This window comes from Anolis sagrei, chromosome 4 (genome assembly GCF_037176765.1).
Source record: "Anolis sagrei isolate rAnoSag1 chromosome 4, rAnoSag1.mat, whole genome shotgun sequence".
In the NCBI taxonomy this organism is placed as follows: domain Eukaryota; kingdom Metazoa; phylum Chordata; class Lepidosauria; order Squamata; family Dactyloidae; genus Anolis; species Anolis sagrei.
Genome location: NC_090024.1, coordinates 89,438,903 through 89,458,836, shown reverse-complemented (window position 1 = coordinate 89,458,836; position 19,934 = coordinate 89,438,903). Strand labels below are relative to the sequence as shown.

General features: G+C 39.7%; 1 protein-coding gene across 1 annotated transcript in view; it reads right to left on the bottom strand.

The window, feature by feature from the left end:
• The window catches only part of VPS4B (vacuolar protein sorting 4 homolog B), a 29,872-nt gene extending 14,803 nt beyond the window's left edge, over positions 1–15,069 (bottom strand). The window contains exons 1-6 of the mRNA XM_060774720.2: positions 14,777–15,069; positions 8,098–8,209; positions 6,103–6,253; positions 4,957–5,024; positions 3,518–3,637; positions 1,739–1,895 (exon numbers count right to left, since the gene is read on the bottom strand). Coding sequence (XP_060630703.1) covers positions 1,739–1,895; positions 3,518–3,637; positions 4,957–5,024; positions 6,103–6,253; positions 8,098–8,209; positions 14,777–14,800 — 632 coding nt within the window. The 5' untranslated portion in view covers positions 14,801–15,069. The remainder of the gene's footprint in view (positions 1–1,738; positions 1,896–3,517; positions 3,638–4,956; positions 5,025–6,102; positions 6,254–8,097; positions 8,210–14,776) is intronic.
• Between the last annotated feature and the right edge of the window lie 4,865 nt (positions 15,070–19,934).

Sequence of the window (19,934 nt, the reverse complement as noted above, 5' to 3'; positions counted from 1 at the left end):
GGCTCCTTTCTCCCTCATTTTTACAGCTATTGGGATGAAACTTGCTACAAAGGTAGAACACATTTACCACTGTTAGCCCATCAAGTTTCAGAATGTTTCACTTATACACGGGTTTCTGGTGATTTTTCAAATTTTTATAAACAACATTAAAAGAAATTCAAGAGCTACCTCCTTGAATTTTCTGTACAATGACACAAGATAACAGGGGATCATTCCCTCCCAAGTTTCAGAAATATTAATACATCTACTGATGTAAGGGAATGTTTTACATTTTTGACAAAAACTTTTTAAAAAGCCACAAGAGCTATCTCATTGAATGTTTCTCATATATTAACCAATAGAAACCAATTACACATTTTTATGGAATCCTAGGGTTGGAGGGGACCCCCAAAGGCCATCTAGTCCAACTCCCTTCTTCCAGGCAGAAGGGCACCATAAAAATTTCCTGTCAGATGGCCATCCAGCCTTTAAATTAATTAATATGCTTCCTCTATTGAGTTGAAAGCGACCCCCAGGGGCCATCCATTTAGGGATTTATTCCCAGCCCAGCAGCAATATAAATAAATAAATAATACAATTATTACTACTACTACTTACTAGAAGTATCAGTCAGTCCTGCTTTTTGTAGATTCAACCATTCATTGGAACTCTGGCTGGTTGCTGCTATGGAGGGATAAATTTCTCCCCTCTCCTGATTGGGGCTTTCTGATGTGAGCAGAATTCTGGGAAATGTAGTTTAAGGCACGGCCTTCTACCATAGGGCTCCTTGCCTTCCCAAACTACATTTTCCAGAGTTCTGTGCTTTCTCCCTGCTTTTCCTCTTGTAATGATGAGAAGCCATTAATTTAAAGAGGAAAGGCAGCCTTTTTGGCTTTGCTTTGCTTCCTTCCACTGAAAATGAAACTGACTTTGGGAGGCTTCCGAGATTTAGAAAATGCAAATGAAAAGGTGTTGGGTAGGTTTCAATTCTTAGGTTTTTGGCACGGGCTATGACCATATCTTGGATATCGCCTCGTAAGTACGAATTTAACAAATCTGATATAACTTACGAGGACTAACGAGAAAAATACACACCTCTACTAGAGAAAACTCAGTCACAATGAAAAAGCAACTAATTTTAATGGATTTATTTGCTAATACTGAATTTAGTCCTAGATCTCATAAATGTACCAGACGTAAACAGGACATGAGTTGCAATTGTTTTTACCAGGAAACGCTCCGACATTGTCATCCTGATAAACAACTGTGAAAAAGACTTCTAGTTAGCACTTTAAAAGCTGAGGTTAGACTTCCTACAGAATTACCACTCCTCAGATAAATCTCTCTTTTCAAAGGCTTTAATTTACATACTTCCCCAATCTTGTCCATCTTCTTTCAGCCTCCTACTTGATAGAGAATAAGTAGTTTTCCAAACAGGATGTGATGAATTTGTGTGATTTTTAATTCTGGGTTTTAAAATACAGAATTCTACAGAGAGTAGATTGTTGCTAGCTTGCTGTGACAAAACAAAAATCTTAATGGCTAACAAATTTTAGGAGCTTTTGTAGTTAAGCGTAAAGGCTAAAGAACAAGTATGTATCAGTAAAATTCACAAGATGAAGCAGGTCACTAGAATACTTCTGGCTTTTTACATCATGTAGTTCTTCAAGACTTATGTGATTCAAGATTTTAAAAATTCACACTCACATCCCCAATACATTGAAAGTGACTGTGATCTGAAACTTTCTATACCACTTACTTCTCACTTTCACCCAACCATTTTGAGACAAGGTCAGAAGAAGATACAGAGAAAAATGTAGAATTGTTAGCTTCTGTTGCAACAGCTTTTGCTAAGTAGGATTTCCCCGTCCCTGGGGGTCCAAATAGAAGAATCCCTCTCCAGGGTGTTCTTTTACCTAATGAAAAGAGTAAAAAATAAATAAAAAGGTACTATTCAGGGAATTGCCTACCCAGTTTCACGCTAAATGTGAAATTAAAAACAAACAAAAACAAACCCAAAATCTGCAGGTAATGATCACTTGTGACACATTTAAATAGTTAGGCCCTATTTAAAAACAGATAAACTTCCACTGACGTCCAAGAAGGCAAAGGAACATATCCTCTCAGTACATTCCTTCCAGCAGATATTCACAAACATTGTGAATTTCACCCATTTGCGGTACTACAACAAATCGATCTACACATTTACTTCTGATAAACTATACATATTTGCTGGAAAACACGTGCTCCTACAGCATACGGCCCATGGTGGTCTACAAAACATCAGATTCGCATCCAACTGTACTGGGGCCTTGGCACTGAATGCTCAAGCAACATCTAAGGCATGCAGTGCCATCTGTCTGTCGAATGTGACACGAGATACTGTAATTAGTGCTATGTTTTGATAACTTCTAGAGAGATTGTTACCATGCATTGAATGCAAAGCTCCCACTAGACAATTAAGCCCCCCTCTACACCGCCATATAATCCAGGTTATCAAAGCAGATAATTCACATTATCTGGTTTGAACTGGATTATGAGTCTACACTGCCATATAGTCTAGTTCAAAGCGATAATCTTGATTTTATATGACAGTGTAGAAGGGGCCTTAGAAACCTCAATGATTCTGAAACATAGCTATTTGGTTAAATTCTTAAACTTCACTGACTGCCTTTGGTTTTCTGATATAAGCCAAATGCTGTCTGAATCTTTATATATCCATACAGATGGATCCTATGGTTTGAACACAACCAGTGTAAACATACTGATTCATTGAAACCTAAACATGGTAGCTGCTGACTTTCTAATTCCCATTGATAAATGATCATCTCTGCTAGAGCTTAACAAAAACGTACGTATTTAAACAAACTGGATACTCTCTCATGAATCTGTCTGAATATTAAGATCTTCCTTTGTGTTCATTCTCAGTCTCTGATGTCAGGCGGTTTTTGACTGAGGTGACCTTTTGTGGTGGTTCCTTGTCGGTGCAATGCTTATCTGTGTTGGCCCAAACATTGACAGCTATTTGATATTTATATATTTACAATTTTGTATTTACACAACTGCCATCAGCAATTTTCTTTACTATTCAGACATACAGCCTTTGAGAAGAAGCTTCAACAGTTTTAATGCTACCCTTTGCTTTTCTGGCTGCAATGCTTTCTTAGTTCCTTTCAAAGCAAATGTTTGTCCTGTGTGTTAGGCAAGCAGGACCAGACTTCTGGGGGGTTCCTTTTTTCCACCCTATTTCCCAAAAACCACTCTATGGGCCACACATCTGATTTTCTTCCTTAAAACAGAAGTGCACCATAGACTGTGTGTCTTTGGACACTGAAATAAATACAGGTATACTTCAGTTAATGAAGCAGAGCTAGGCACTCCTTATTTAACAGAAATTTAATACCAAAGGCAAAAATAACATGGAAAGCATAGGGATGGGCTTCTTGAAACACGTTAGAAGTTATGGATTCTAAAACTTGAGTTTTAAAAAACCAAACCAGTCACTCTTGCCAAGCAATTTACATTTAATTTGTTTTACCTGTGAAAAGATGAGGAAATTTAATAGGTAATATTACTGCTTCTTTAAGTGCTTCTTTTGCTCCTTCTAGGCCAGCAACATCATTCCACTTAACATTTGGTCGCTCCATAACAATGGCACCTATTAAAGAAAATAGTATTGTTTTAAACAACCCATTTCTTTTTACAGTTTTAAAGAAAAATGGAAATATCATCACAAATTATATAAAATACAAATTAGCATCCTTCTATTTTTAAAAACTAGCATCCAGTTTACATTTATTCATCTCAAGACTACAGCTTCAGTAGGTAATCACAGAATACAACCATAGTACATTTAGAGCTTTTCACACTGCGGCCTTTGCACTGAATGCTCAAGCAACATCTATGGCATGCAGTGCCACCTATCTGTTGAATGTGACACAAGATACTATAAGTAGTTTTAAACAACAATTCTTACAGTTCTACTAATTACGTTTGTCTTATAGGCAAATATTGTAATGAGAACCAAGCACATATTGCTGCCAGAATATTTCATTTACTGGGCCACAATATGTCAAGGTACACAAATATTCTCCTTGCTAACATTGGCTATAAACTTGAGCATGATTTTGATTTGGACAGAATACAATGTTTTTTTAAAAGCTTTATTTTGAGTAGTCTTTGTGGTGAATATACTCTATATACTAATGTTTTAAGTCTGGACATTTTAATAAAAAAGCAACTCAAAAACTGGATCAACATACCCAAAGGTCAATGTGAATACTGCACTTTAAGTTATGAAAGAAAGACCCCCCCTTTTTTTTTATAGTAAAGTGGTGATAAATGAGTGTGCAGTCCATCCTGGGAAAAACTGAAAGATGTTCTCCCCCCTCCCCCCGCGCCATCTCTCTTAATGTGGCCTTTCTAAATGACTGGGAAATGGCTAGGGTACTTTTCCCTCTCTGCAGAATGACTATCTACAGGTCATATCAAAATCCTTAACCTGCCCTTAAATAATACGTAAGGTTGACTTATATATGAGAACATACAGTAAATAGTATTTATAACTACACAGACATTGGCCATGAAAACTGTATTGTGCCCCTAGCAAAATACATCTAGTTTTGTGACATTATAAGAGAGAGGTAATAGTTAATTACTTCAACACAGCAGAGGTGCATTTTCCTCTATGAAATGATTAATCTTGTTTCATCAGACCACAGTGGGAATGTTAAATAGCCAAATTTGAATAGCATAATGTCATTTTGCTCAGTTATACCGAAGTTGCAATTAAGTAATAAGAGAAAATCACTAGAGTGGGGAAAGAAAAGGCAGCAAAAACAGTCATGAGGAAATGCAAAAAGGAATAAATGAATCATTAATAAATAAAGACATATTGGAGTGTGTTTTTCAAAACTGATATTAATGGCAGCTCCATTATCAGGCTATTAAAACATAGCTATCATGACATTACATTACCTTGCAACTGATTCTGCAGCTTCTTTTTCTCAGGATCATCTGATTCTCCTTCCCCATCACTATCATTTCTAATTTGGGTATAAGTACAAATTAAACAGAGATTATCTTTCCCTGTCAAGAATAAAAATTATGTGTTTGTCATAAGACACCCACCCTCAAAAGAAGAAACATGAGTATGTAAAAAAAAAAAACCTATGTTAAAGCAAGACTGATGGAAAAGTAGTATTTATGTAATGGAAGTTAGATTTAGTACACACCATTTTTAAGAAGCTTATTAATCAGAGCTTAGCCCATGGTAGTTTGTCATGAATCTTTCCCAGAAACTGAAAATAATATCATTCTAGAGAGCAGCATTCTGGTCAATCAAAAGAGACACAGGACACATGTCACCACAGGACAGAAGAATCTTCTTTGGCCCCTTCAATATTCAACACACTGAGGAAAGCAAGTCTCGTCAATTTTACCTGTACTTGCTTTTCAATAAGCATGCCTTTGACTACAGCCCAGACATCTGCTAATGCAGGGAAGAACCAAACATCTTAATACATTGGAAATTATATTTGAGGGGAAACGTATCTATCAATTATGAGGTTTGGACTTATCTGCCTTCATCACAGAGTGAAAAGTGAAACGGATAGCACCACCTTTATCTGAACCCAATGGATTAGATCCAGGCTTACTCATACTTAAAATAGAACTACTGAAATAGCTAAATTATTCCAATTATGAGTAAATGTGGATTGAATTCAACGTGTTATTCTATTTATCCTATCACTTTGTCCCTAGCTTGCCCTTTTCTCAAAGTTGCTCTCCTTGATCAGCTGCAATCTCACTATAAAGGATGGCTGCTATAAACCATATACCATGTCTGTGTGATTCACAGAGACCACAAAGAAAAAAATATATTATGCAGACTAAATACCAGAATTCCATATCTGGATAGGCCCAGTGAAAAACTGCAGTATAATTGGAAATGTCGACAAAAATCCGATTATCATGCATTAATTTATAGGACAATATAACAGAATGTTTACATGAAAATACACACACCTTGGAGTATGCTATTCTGCATGCACCATAGTACTTCTACTAACTCTAGAAGTACTAAACAAGAAAGTGGTATTTGAATAAATAAAGTTAACACACCCTTTTTCATCAGCAGGGCCAGATTCTTTCACCGGTTTCAGGGGAGCTTTTTCTTTCTTTTTCAGATATTCTTTTAGTTTTTCAGCTCTGTCTAAATACTCAGTACACTTTGCTCTGATGCTTTGTTTTGCTTTATCACCTTGTGCTTCATCTGTGAATTATAAAGCATTCTCTTTTAGCATACAGGTCAGGTTTATGTAGTAGACATTGCATTTAATGATTTCTTTTTATTGATTACAAAAATACCATTTAATTAAAACTATCGGTAGCATTGCCAAGGATTATATTACTCATTATTGTGCTGATTTGTAAATTCAGAAGACAAAATGCCTGAATAATTATACGGTTTATGGCTATCTTATTCACAATGGCAACATAGTTTAGATGATAATATAATAATAATAATAATAATAATAATATTTTTTTTTCTTACCTGCCTCCCCTCGTCACTAGAGGCAGGTAGCAACATTGCTAAAAACACACAATCATCAAAAACCATTCTACAAAATACACATATTAAAACATATTTCACCAAAATACATATTGAAATAAACACGACAAAGATTAAACATAAAACACAAGTATCAGTTTTCAAGCAAATACAGTTTTCCAAAACTACAAAAATAAACCATACTACAATAATAAAATGTACACAATATATTTAAAGTAACTAATAATGAAATTATTGCATACATCAGAAACAAAATCAGGATACACAATCTAATGCAGTGGTTCTCAACCTGTGGGTCCCCAGATGTTTTGGCCTTCAACTCTCAGAAATCCTAACAGCTGGTAAACTGGGTGGGATTTCTGGGAGTTGTAGGCCAAAACACTTGGGGACCTACAGGTTGAGAACTACTAACATAATGCATTCTAGATATTTTGTGTCCAAACTCTGTTATAGCCAACATAGCCAATGGTAGTAAAATGAGGCTATAGTCCAAAATATATGCATGGCACAAGGTTCCCTAACTAGTTTAAATAATACCTGAAAATCATTTGGATGTTGGCATAAGAATGTTCTGTGTCAAGACATTTAGCATGTAAGAGAACAAGCTGAAACCTTCAAAAAGGGTTTTCAGGGCAGATATATTACAGAAGGAATTGGCATTACTACTAAGAAAGCAAATTAAGATTTCATAACAATCAGAGCGCTAGGTTCGCCAAGGAGAACTTCTTTCTGACAGTGGACTTTATGTACGATGACCTCAAGGCCTTATGCCTCTGCTGCAAAATCTCTGTGATCAACATATGCTGCAACCAAATCCTGTCCTTTTCACACTTGACTAACTATTTTGATGATTTTCCTTTCTTTCCCAATATGGATCCCAGTTGACAGTCAAAAACACATCTCAACTTCCCAGAGGACACAACTAGAAGCAGAGCCAAGAGAGCAGGCATCATCAAAAACTTCTGAGAATAGCTGCCAGAGAATTTGGTGCGGTGCTGTGATTCTGGGGATTGATTCTGTCGAACAACTGAAAAGAATGTACCTTTTAAATATAAGTACATAAGCAAAGTGTTCAGTTTGACCACGAGAAGGGCAGTAATTTCAAAAGAGAAATAAAATAGAGATGCTTCTCACCCCTGCAATCTTGAGCATGATCACAGTGACAGAAGTTGGATATGCAAGAATACACACCACACAAATGAGCAATTCTGGCCTGACATCCAGCAGCAGTTGATGCCCACTAACCCAAAACTTTTACAAACAGAATGTGTGGGAACCAGTATTAGTTAAATGCATCAATCTTTTTAACTTGGCTTTAGAAAATGCTTTTTGCCCCTTTCCCTTCTGTGCTGTCTCTTTTATTTTTGCTATCCAGCTTAACTTGTGTCCTGCCAACATCCTTTCTTCTTGTGCTACTTGATAACTTTAGAATTCCTTTTGACATGTATCCTCCTGATTGGAGTAAACTGTTACTTAGCAGACTACAGGCAATAACCTAAAATAACCAAACTCCAAATAATTACACTTAGAATAGTAATGCTTACATTTTACAACATGAAGAAAATACTGTACAGCATGTTGATACAAGCGGAGGGCTTCCTCAAAGTTCCCTGCTTTATCTTCTTGTGCTGCCTTGCTAGCAAGGTCTATTGCTTTCTGTAAACAAAAAACCATGAGAAAGATTAAGACTATTAGTTGTGTAGACCCTAAACAACATTTCTAATATTAAAAAGCAGGAAAATGTATTATATGCTGAAATGGCATATTCCTTTTGAAATTACCTGAGGCACAATACCATTTACCAGAAATAATGTCATTCCTCATAATTCTTAATAATGCCTAAGTACAACACAATATTGTGAGGCTCGGTGTTGTGCAAGTAGTGTTTATTTTAGTACTGAAGTAAAATATATAAGCAAGATATACGTGTTTAACAGTCCTAATATGATTCTTTATAACAAAAACTTATAATGTAAATTTAATGCAGAATAGAAACACACATTTTACCTGCAAGCGCCTGTTTTTTTTTAAAATCACTTTCACACAATCACAGCAAAATATTTAGCATAAAGCCCTTGACAAAGTCCTATGTTATGAAGACACCCCTTGGTCTCAAAGACTATGCTAGCAGAGTAATGAAATAGGTGTGATTTCTCCACTTTTATATCTTAGTAGAGGAACTCTAGATTTGTTGTCTTATGTCTGTCATGTCTGTATCTAGTTAAGAGTTCTTTACAGTTTACCACTTCAGTTACTTATGCTCTTAAGCATTAAAGGTCTTACTGAAATCAAGATATTTACATGCACAGCATTCCCTGCAAGCATTTAACTCTATAGGGGGGAAAAAGAGAAGACTTGTCTAGCATGACTTGTTTTTGAGAAATCCAAGTTGATTTTTTGTGATCACAATGTTCTTTTCTAGGTGATTACAGACTGTATCTTTAAGGATCTGCTCCAGAATCTTTCCTGGAGCAGGCTGACTTCTCTATTTCCTGGAGCAGAATCTTTCCTAGAGCAAGCTAACAGATTGATGTCAGGCTGATTGGACAGTAATTGTTTGGGTCCTCTTTTTTCCACTTCTTGAAGAATTGCCCTCCTCCAGTATGCTGGGACTCCATTCTCCAAAAATTCTCAAAGATTATTGCCAGTGGTTCAGAAATTACTTCTGTTAGTTCCTTCAATACTCTTGGATGTCGTTAATCTTGTCCTAGGGAGTAGCCAAGTATTCCTTGCCTACTTCTTTACCTATGTTGGGTTGTATTTCCCCTATTAACTTGTCCACTTCATATTGCCCAGGTTGAACACTTATTTTCTTTTGGGAGAAGGTTGAGGCAAATAATTTCTTCATTTAGTTAACATGAAGCTGAAATACAAATCCAAGCCTGTTCTTTCAATGTCTCCTTACAATACTTACAGCTCTAACCCTTTTACATTTCACTTCTAATTCCAACATGCAAAAATAATTATTCATTTTATTTCTGAAACTCAATTACCCCCTCCCGCAATACCTTCTATTTTCCACTTCTTAGCATTCACTAGAAAAATACTCAAATTCTGCATTTTGTTATCCAAATTTTTCCTATTCACAAATGCTAAAGTGAATACAAACCATTTCATATTTAATAAGAGGTAACAAATTACTCTGATCACTGTTTTTATATGAGGGCAATCAAGGCCTTTAATGTGTTTAATAGAAAGTTCCCTTTTAAAAATTTATGCTAATTAATGAAATCATTTATCTTGGTCAGTGGTTTTGTGATCAGGAAAATACTTTTTAAACGTCTAGAATAAGAGCCTTAGTCACTGATTTGAAAACTTCAGATTGTTGATTCTGAATGAATATTGACTTGCTGTAGAATTGAGATAGAAAATTGCTACAAGCTTCAAGTAAGAGACAGTGTAAACATAATTTTAAAAATAGCAACGAATATGCAGTCTCAAGGAACCTGAAGAAAGAAATAACATTGCATAACAAGCATAATGCAAGAATCGAAATATGTCTCCCTTCTTTATTGGCTGTTAGGTACACACTGGAATCAGTGAAGTACAAAATGTAATAACAAGTTCAGTCATTCAAGTCTTATGGAGGATGAATAATGCTCCAACCTATGATTTGTGAACAGCATCCTTCGAAAGAAGAGTGTTGCCTAGGCCTTTTCATTTTGATTTGGGCACATGCATCGCTTAGATCAGACTTAGAACTTTTTAATAAGGAAGGGGTCACCCATAGAACGGAGAAGTACTACTATTCAAGCACAAACATCCCACAAAGATCTCACCTCTTTCTTAGGCCCCATCCACACAGCTGAATAAAATCCCACATTATCTGCTTTGAACTGGGATATATGGTAGTGTGGACTCAGATAACCCAGTTCAAAGCAGATATTGTGGGATTTTCTGCCTTGATATTCTGAGTTATACGTCTTTGTAGAAGGGCCCTCTGTCTCTCTCCTATATAGCGACAACTTGTGATAATGTAACAACCCTACCTGAATCAGATCAAAGACCTATCAAATCCAGCTTGTTTCCCACAGCAGCCTTTGGAAAACCTTCAGCTTTTCCAATATAGTACTAATCTGTTAATATACCACTTTAACTGCCACAGCTCAATGCTATGGAATAATGGAAGTTGAGGTTTACAAGATCTTTAGCATTCTCTGCCAAAGATTGCCTTACGAAATTATAAAACCCAGAATTTCATAGCACTGAGCCATGGCAGTTCAAGTAGTGTCAAACTTCATTCACTGTTGTGTAGGTACATCCATAGTCTCAATGGCAGTGTCTGTGAAACACATCGACAAAAAAGGTAAACAAAAACACTCTCTGCAAGGACTATAGCTCAATGGAAGAACACACACTTGGCATGCAAAAGACTCCAGCTTCAGTCCTGACAGAAATGAGTTATTCCTTCCTGAAATTCCTTAAGAGATGCCCAAAGGCATTTCCAGGTTCTCATACAGCAAAAAAGCTGCCATTCTAGAGGAGAGGTAAGTCCGAATACAGGTTAAGCATCTCTTAAGTAGCACTTTGAAGCCTGAAACCCTACAAAATTGTCTAAAGCATAGCCGAGGTAGTGACATCCTTCTGTTTGTTCAATGCTTCATACATACACACACACACATATATATATATATATACACACACACACTGACTTTCAGGTTATGTATATAATGTGTATGTAAAACATAAATTGACTGTGTTTTAGATTTGGGTCCCGTCTTTACGATTTAATGTGAATACAGGTATTCCAAATCTTTAAAAATCCAAAACTGAAAACACTTCTGGTCCCAAGCATTTTGGATATGAGATACTCAACCTGTACTTCAGCTTACATTCCAATACGTTCAAACAGGAAATGCTTCCAGGATGTGCACAGGTCAGAAAAAAAGGCCTTGGCCTCCCTGTGCTTTCCACTCCCATCATCTGAACAAGGAGAGGAAGGCTGTCTCTGAACAGATATGAGACTGGATTGTTGTAGGTTTTTTCGGGCTATATGGCCATGTTCTAGACGCATTCTCTCCTGGCGTTTCGCCTGCATGTATGGTAAGCATCCTCAGAGGTTGTGAGGTCTGTTGGAACTAGGAAAATTGGCTTTATATATCTGTGAAATGTCCAGCATGGGACAAAGAACTCTTGTCTGCTGGAGCTAGGTGTGAATGTTTCTGAGTTTTATATAGCAGTGTAGAAGGGACCTAAGATCAATGATGTTTAACTGCCTCATCTCAATGCTTAAAGAACCCTGGGAGCTGTAGTTTCACGAGGTACCAGAACTCTTTGGTAGAGAGGGCTAACAGCCTTGTGAAATGAGAACTCTCACGATTCCACAGCACTGAGCCATGGCAGTGAAAACAGTGTCATGGCATTAATTCTAGTCTGTAGTTGTATTCTTAGGCCCCTTCTACAAAGCTGCATAAAATCCAGATTATTTTCTATGTCCTGGATTATATGGCAGTGTGGACTCTGGGCCCTTCCACACAGCCCTTTATCTCAGAATATCAAGGCAGAAAACCCTACATTATCTGAGTGTGGACTCAAATAACCTAGTTCGTATAAGATATTGTGGGATTTTCTGCCTTGATATTCTCTGGAACTTTCTCCTGAAGGAGATTAGAATGGCCCCCACAATCCTCTCTTTCAGAAAGCAACTAAAACCTAATCTATGTTCCCAGGCTAATGAAGAATCCAATGTTTAATATCTGGCAAGGAATGGCCTAGGGATAGGACTTTTAACAATGGATATGGTTTATTAAATCTACCATTCTGGCTTTAAACCTTGCTATTTATTGTGTCTGTGATTTGTGTTGTTGTGATTTGTCTTCTATGTTGAGTTATGATTGTTTATATTATTTGTTAGTTTATTTTAATCCACTGTGTATTGTATTGTATTTTGTTTAATTTTTACTTTTGTTTATATAGGCATTGGGACCTGTTATCATGTCGGAAGCCGCCCCGAGTCCCCTTGGGGAGATAGGGTGGATTATAAATAAAGTATTCCTATTCTTATTATTATTGCATTTTTATTTATTATGTATTGTGTGGAATTTAATGGTTGCCATCATGTTGTGAGCCCCCATGAGGAGATGGGATGGAATGCAAATAAAGTTTGATGATGGGTTGCTGTCAATTTTTCAGGCTGTATGGTCATGTTCCAGAAGCATTCTCTCCTGATGTTTCACTCATATCTATGGCAGGCATCCTCAGAGGTTGTAAGGTATGTTGGAAACCTGGCATGTCCAGGGTGGGAGAAAGAATTCTTGTCTGTTTAAGGCAAGTGTGAATGTTGCAATGGACAGCTTGATTGGCATTGAAAAACCTTGCAGCTTTAAAGCCTGGTTGTTTCCTGCCTGCTGGAATCCTTTGTTGGGAGGTGTTAGCTGGCCCTGATTGTTTCCTGTCTGGAATTCCCTTTTTTAGTGTTGCTCTTTATTTACATTTCATGCTAATCAAGGTGGCCAACTGCAACAACCACACCTGCCTCCAACAGACAAGAGTTTCTTTCTCTCACTCTGGACATTCCACAGATATATAAACCCCACTTGCTAAGTTTCCAACAGACCCCTGCACCTCTGAGGATGCCGGTTATAGATGTGGGTGAAACGTCAGGAGGGAATGCTTCTGCAACATGGCCTTACATCCCGGAAAACTCACAGCAGCCATATCATTATTATTATATTTTTGATTTATTATGTATCGTGTGGCATCAAATGGTTGCTATCCATGTTGCGAGACATCCTGAGTCTGCATGGGAAGATGGGACGGGATACAAATAAAGTTTGATGATGATGATATGGCAATGTAGAAGGGCCCTTAGACACTGACTCCCTAACGTTGGCCCTCCACTTTTGCACTTCAACTCTGGGCAGCCTCAGGGCCCTTTAATCCTGGAGCTGATCCCAGATTTTCTGCTTTAAACTGGATGATATGAGTCCGCACTACCAGATAATCTGGGATCAACAGAAAACCTATGATCATGCTGCATTATCATGGCGTGTCTGCGCCCTACACCACTGGAGAAATTACACTGTTTAGCCGGTATTGCACCAACTGACATCTGCTGGGAAGTAGCAGCCAATAGTAAAAGGACCAAGTCAGTGACACCTCCGGCCCACCCCCTATCCCCGTTTGGGTATCAGCTAGCACGGCAATGACTTAAATCAAGAAATAGTTTTCTAAGATCTACAGAGACACTTGCTGGAACACCTCAGCAAGCAAGAGTCCAAAAGTGGCAGGCTAAAACCCAGTACCTCAATCAATGGCTGATACCAAATGAGAGACTCCGTCCTGAGCACACAGAAAACTGGGCGACTTGGAAGGTGCTTAAAAGACCGTGCTTAAAAGAGCCAACCTTAAAAAATGGGGCTACAAAGTGGAATCCACGACATGCGAGTGTGAAGAAGAGCAAACCACAGACCATTTACTACAATGCAACCTGAGCCCTGCTACATGCACAATGGAAGACCTTCTTATAGCAAAACCAGAGGCACTCCAAGTGGCCAGCTACTGGTCAAAGGACATTTAATCAACTACCAAGTTGTATTGTCGAAGGCTTTCATGGCTGGAATCACTGGGTTGTTGTAGGTTTTTTCGGGCTGTATGGCCATGGTCTAGAGGCATTCTCTCCTGATGTTTCGCCTGCACTTTGGCAAGCATCCTCAGAGGTAGTGAGGTACAAATTTTGTGTTTTGTTTGCTTGTTTTTAATGCAATACAACTGTTTGGTTCGCTCCTGACACGATCAATAAATATCCTGGGATAAAAGGCCTGTCTGGAAGGGCCCTCGGTCACTTTGGCCAAAGGTCAGGGATTCTGGGAGTTGAAGTTCAAAACATTTACAGGGGCAGAGTTTGGGAACAACCGGTTAATGGGGTGAGAGATGTAGTCTGACCCGTTTGGAGGAGGATTGCCTAGTTAGCGGCATCTTTGTGATTACATAAGGCGGCAGGAGTTTGATAATCAAGGCACACAGCCATATTACTCAGAATATCAAGGCAGAAAGTCCCACAATATCTGCTTTGAAGTGGGTTGTCTGAGTCCACACTGCCATATATCCCAGTTCAAAGCAGGGGTTTTATTCAGCTGTGTGGAAGGGGCTTAAGTTCAGGATGAAATAAGCTTCGAGCTGGGCTTGCCCTCAAGCTAGGCCTCTCCTCTGCTCCAACTCGCAGCCACACCGTGACCAGGCCTCTCCCAGGCGCGACCTGGGTTTCGACGGGGAAATGCTCACCTGCAAGTTGGACGTGGCCGCCATGATGGGCGGAGCTGTCAGGGAGGGCGGCGAAGAGCCGAAGAGGAAAGGAAGCCTCCTAAGAGTCCGCTCCAAAGAAATATGTATATATATTCAGGCCCTCCGCTGAGAAAGGCAAGAAGAAACACTAAAAAAATCCCGAGTCCTCGGCTACTTCCGCGACCCAGTCCCACCGCCGGGCGAAAAGGGAAACCACGCTGCTCTTCCGCTTCCGCTCAGCTCCCGTGACGTCACGGCCGCACCCGGCCCTGGAGTTGGGAAGGAGGAAGAAGCGGAGGGAGACTGGGAAGGAAGTGAGAGGGCGGTGACGCATGCGCAGGTGAGAAGGAGCCGCGAGGCCGCAACAGCGCATGCGCAAAGGGCTTCCCGGTTTGCTCCATCCTGTTCAGCTGTTTTTTTTTGGGAGCCGTGACGTTTTGCCTGCGCGTGACCGGAAGGGACGCAGGTGTAGCTGAGCCCATATTGACATCCTCTCCTCCGCCTTAATTATCTTATTACCACTAGCGGTCCCCTGCCACGCGTTGCTGTGGCCCAGTCTGGTGATATGGAAAATAAAGTAATTAGAAAGTGCTGATTTCTAATTGATGTCTTTATGCTTGTGGGTAAACAGTATTTCTTGCTATTGTCGAAGGCTTTCATGGCTGGAATCACTAGGTTCTTGTGGGTTTTTCCGGGCTATAGGGCCATGTTCTAGAGGCATTTCTTCTGACGTTTCGCCTGCATCTATGGCAAGCATCCTCAGAGGTAGTGAGGTCTGTTGGAATTAGGACAATGGGTTTATATATCTGTGGAATGGCTGGGGTGGGGCAAAGAGCTCTTCTCTGCTGGAGCTAGGTGTGAATGTTTCAACTGACCACCTTCATTAGCATTTGAAGGCCTGGCTGAGCCTGGGAAAATCTTTTGTTGAGAGGTGTTAAGATGTGCCTGGTTGTTTCCTCTCTGCTGTTTTGCTGTTGTAATTTTAGAGTTTTTTTAATACTGGTAGCCAGATTTTGTTCATTTTCACGGTCTCCTCCTTTCTGTTGAAATTGTCCACATGCTTGTGGATTTCAATGGCTTCTCTGTGTAGTCTGACATGGTGGTTGTTGGAGTGGTCCAGCATTTCTGTGTTCTCAAATAATATGCTGTGTCCAGGCTGGTTCATCAGGTGCTCTGCTATGGCTGACTTCTCTGGTTGAAGTAGTCTGCAGTGCCTTTCATGTTCCTTGATGCGTGTCTGGGTGCTGCGTTTGGTGGTCCCTATGTAGACTTGTCCACAGCTGCATGGTATACAGTAGACTCCTGCAGAGGTGAGAGGATCCTTCTTGTCCTTTGCTGAACGTAGCATTTGTTGGATTTTCTTGATGGGTTTGTAGATTGTTTGTATGTTGTGTTTCCTCATCAGCTTCCCTATGCGGTCAGTGGTTCTCTTGATGTATGACAGGAACACTTTTCCTCTGGGTGGATCTTCGTCTTTATTCTCGTGGCTTGTTCTCGGTCTTGCAGCTCTTCTGATATCTTAGGTGGAGTATCCGTTGGCCTGTAAGCCCAGCTTAGGTGGTTCAGTTCATCTTGGAGGAGGTGGGGTTCGCATATTCTTTTTTCACCAAGTCTGCCAAGTCTGCCAAGTCTTTAATGGTGCTTCTTTTTTGACTTGGGTGATGGCTGGAGTTTTTATGTAGATATCTATCTGTGTGTTTGGGTTTTCTGTAGACGGTGTGACCCATAGGTGCAGGCAAAACGTCAGGAGAAATGCCTCTAGAACATGGCCCTATAGCCCGAAAAAACCCACAAGAACCTAGTATTTCTTGCTATTTCTTTGTCAGTGTTGATGTGGAGATTGTCTGGTTTTCCTACTCTGGAACATGCAACATACAATTGTCCTTTTAAAGGGGTCTCTTTCAAATCTATAATACTTTATCTGTGTGTGTGTGAATCATATATATCTATATATGAGGCTCAGGCGTCAGTGGTGGCCGGGAGGGCCTTTGCACAACTAAAACTTGTGCGTCAACTGCGACCATACCTCGGGAAGGCGGATCTGGCCAAGGTGGTCCATGCCTTAGTCACCTCTAGACTGGATTACTGCAATGCACTCTACGTGGGGCTGCCCTTGAAAACAGCCCGGAAATTTCAGATGATCCAACGGGCAACAGCCAGGTTGTTAACTGGGGCTCCGCCTGTTCAAGGAGCTCCACTGGCTGCCATTCATCTACCAGACCCAATTCAAGGTTCAAGTTCTTACCTACAAAGCCCTGAACGGTTTGAGACCTGCCTACCTACGTGATCGCATCTCTGTATACGAACCCACACGATCCCTTCAATCTTCTGGAGAGGCCCTGCTCTCGATCCCACCAGCATCGCAGGTGCGTTTGGTGGGGATGAGGGAGAGGGCCTTTTCAGTGGTGGCCCCTCGACTCTGGAACTCACTCCCTAAAGATATCAGACAGGCTCCAACTCTGGCAGTCTTCAGGAGGAGCTTGAAGACGTGACTGTTCCAGTGTGCCTTCCCGGAATGATGATCCCATAGCACTCTGTCCTTCAAAGCACTTTACATTTCCCTGAGTCTGCTTGTATGCCCTCCACAAACACCAGTATCACCTTTCGTTTCATGGCCCAATTTTAACTCTACATTGGGCCTTCCCACTGTTTTTAATTATGTGTTGCTTTTTTGATAATGTTGTGTACTTTTGTCTATGTTTTTTAATTGCTTGTATTGATGTTTTATTGCTTTTGTTGTTGTGTTTGGGCTCGGCCTCATGTAAGCCGCACCGAGTCCCTTGGGGAGACGGTAGCGGGGTACAAATAAAGTTAATAAATAAATAAATAAATATTTATTTATTTACTGCGCTTATATACCGCAATTCTCAGCCCAGGGGCGACTCATTGCGGTGTACAACATAGAAAAACAGGTGCAAAATACAAGACATAGTGTAAAAATAATCCATAATTCATCATTATCAAAAACATCCTAATCAAAAACATCAACATTACTACAAAAGCCATTCCATGTCGTCTCATCGTCAAACCCACAATCTGATAATATTTTCGTTGTTCCATTCCTATGGTCAAATTATCAATCATTGCACTTCTTGTTCAAATGCCTTCTTAAACAGCCAGGTCTTTAATTTCCTGCGGAATATCAACAGGGAGGGAGCTAGCCTGATGTCCACAGGAAGGGTGTTCCACAGCCGAGGCGCCACCACCGAGAAGGCCCTATCTCTCGTCCCCGCGGGATGGCTCTCTGTCAGGAGGGCTTTGATTACTTTTTTTGCCCTGGTGAAGGGAGTTGGACTGGATAGCCTTAAGTATTTTCTGTTGGTCATGAGGATTCTGTGTGGGAAGTCTGCCCCAGTTCTGTCATTCGTGGGGTTCATTCAGAATGGTCTTTGATTGTAGGTGAACTATAAATCCCAGTAACTACAACTCCCAAATGCCAAGATCTATTTCTCCCAAACTCTATCTGTGTTCATATTTGGGCATATGGAATATTTGTGCCAAGTTTGGTCCAGATCCATCATTGCTTGAGTCCACAGTGCTCTCTGGATGTAGGTGAACTACAACTCCCAAACACAAGGTCAATGCCCACCAAACGCTGCTAGTGTTTTCTGTTGGTCCAGTCTGGTGATCTAATGAGAAAGTGTTTCTAATAAATGTCATGTGTTTATGCTTGTGGGTAAACAGATTTTCTTGCTGTTTCTTTGCCAGTGTTGATGTGGAGATTGTCTGGTTTGCCTGCTCTGGAACATACAACGTATCGTTATTCTTCTTTGAAAGTGTTGTTTCCTATTTAATTGTGCAATACTTAACTTTGAAAGTAGTTATACCCCAGAAACTTCATTTTTTTTTGTGGCTGCCACAAACTATGTTGAATTGGTTTAGATTATATGAGATATTTATTGAAAAACTATAGCTGCAGGATTTTTTTTGGACACAATTCAAATTCCATTTTCTTACCCTATGTTTAAAAAGGTAAAGATTGGCCCCTGACATTAAGTCCAGTCATGTCTGACTCTGGGGTGTGGTGCTCATCTCCATTTCTAAGCCGAAGAGCCGGTGTTGTCCATAGACACCTCTAAGGTCATGTGGCCAGCATGACTGCATGGAGCACTGTTACCTTCCCACTGGAGTGGTACCTATTGATCTACTCACATTTGCATGTTTTCGAACTGCTAGGTTGGCAGTTTACTGTTTACAGTTTACTGAATCAAAATACAAAAGAATATTGCACTCCATTAGCAAAGGGTGCATCTACACTGTGCAATTAGTGCAGTTTGACAACACTTTAGGTACAGTGACTCAGTAACATGGAATCCTGGAATCCTGGACTAACTAGCTTGGTGAGACACCAGCACTCTTTGGCAGAAAAGAGCAAATGCCTTACAAGACTACATAGCCCATGATTATAAACTGCCAAAGTTTTTGCTGCATATTCAAGAGTAGTTTAATTTGGCATAAGGGGTTTTTTATTGCAGGCAATTTCATTACAAATTAAAAAGAGTTAGCTGTTCAGATGTGCTACCAAATTGCAGAGCAGGAGCAGAGAACCTTTGACAGACACCCAAACCAATATATTCAACTGCCACTTTCATAATCCTTTAAGGTGGGTCATGCTGTGTGATGCATAAACTGCAAAAATCTGAACTGATTCAAGCATCCATAGCTCTACACTTAACTATTTGAATTGTGTCCAAAAAACATCATGCAAGTCAGTGCAGTTATTAAAAATGTGTGCAATGTTGCTGACAAAGCACATTCATCATGAAATCTAGATGGCCTATTTGGATTAGTTGCTGTGTTTGGCCTTTTCTCCACCAGGTGAATTACTAAATTAACAATGTCATAAGTTTATTTTTTATTTGTTACCCACCTCTCCTCTTAGCTCAAGTTGGCGTACCGATTTTCTGGATCCATCACGGTCTGGTACCCACCTAGTCCATCTTTTGCAAAGATCTAAAAACATGGATGTTCCATTATGCTTTTGATTAGATGGTTCCCAGAAAATGTTGGCTCCAGCTATGACTCAAAATCTAGCCCTTGCACTTTCCTGTCGTTCCCTACCCAGAGATATAGAGATCTACTATCCCTAATTTTGTCATCTGGAATTTGCACTTTATCCATCAGCCCTGTCCTCACAACTGATTTGCACCAGCCCATG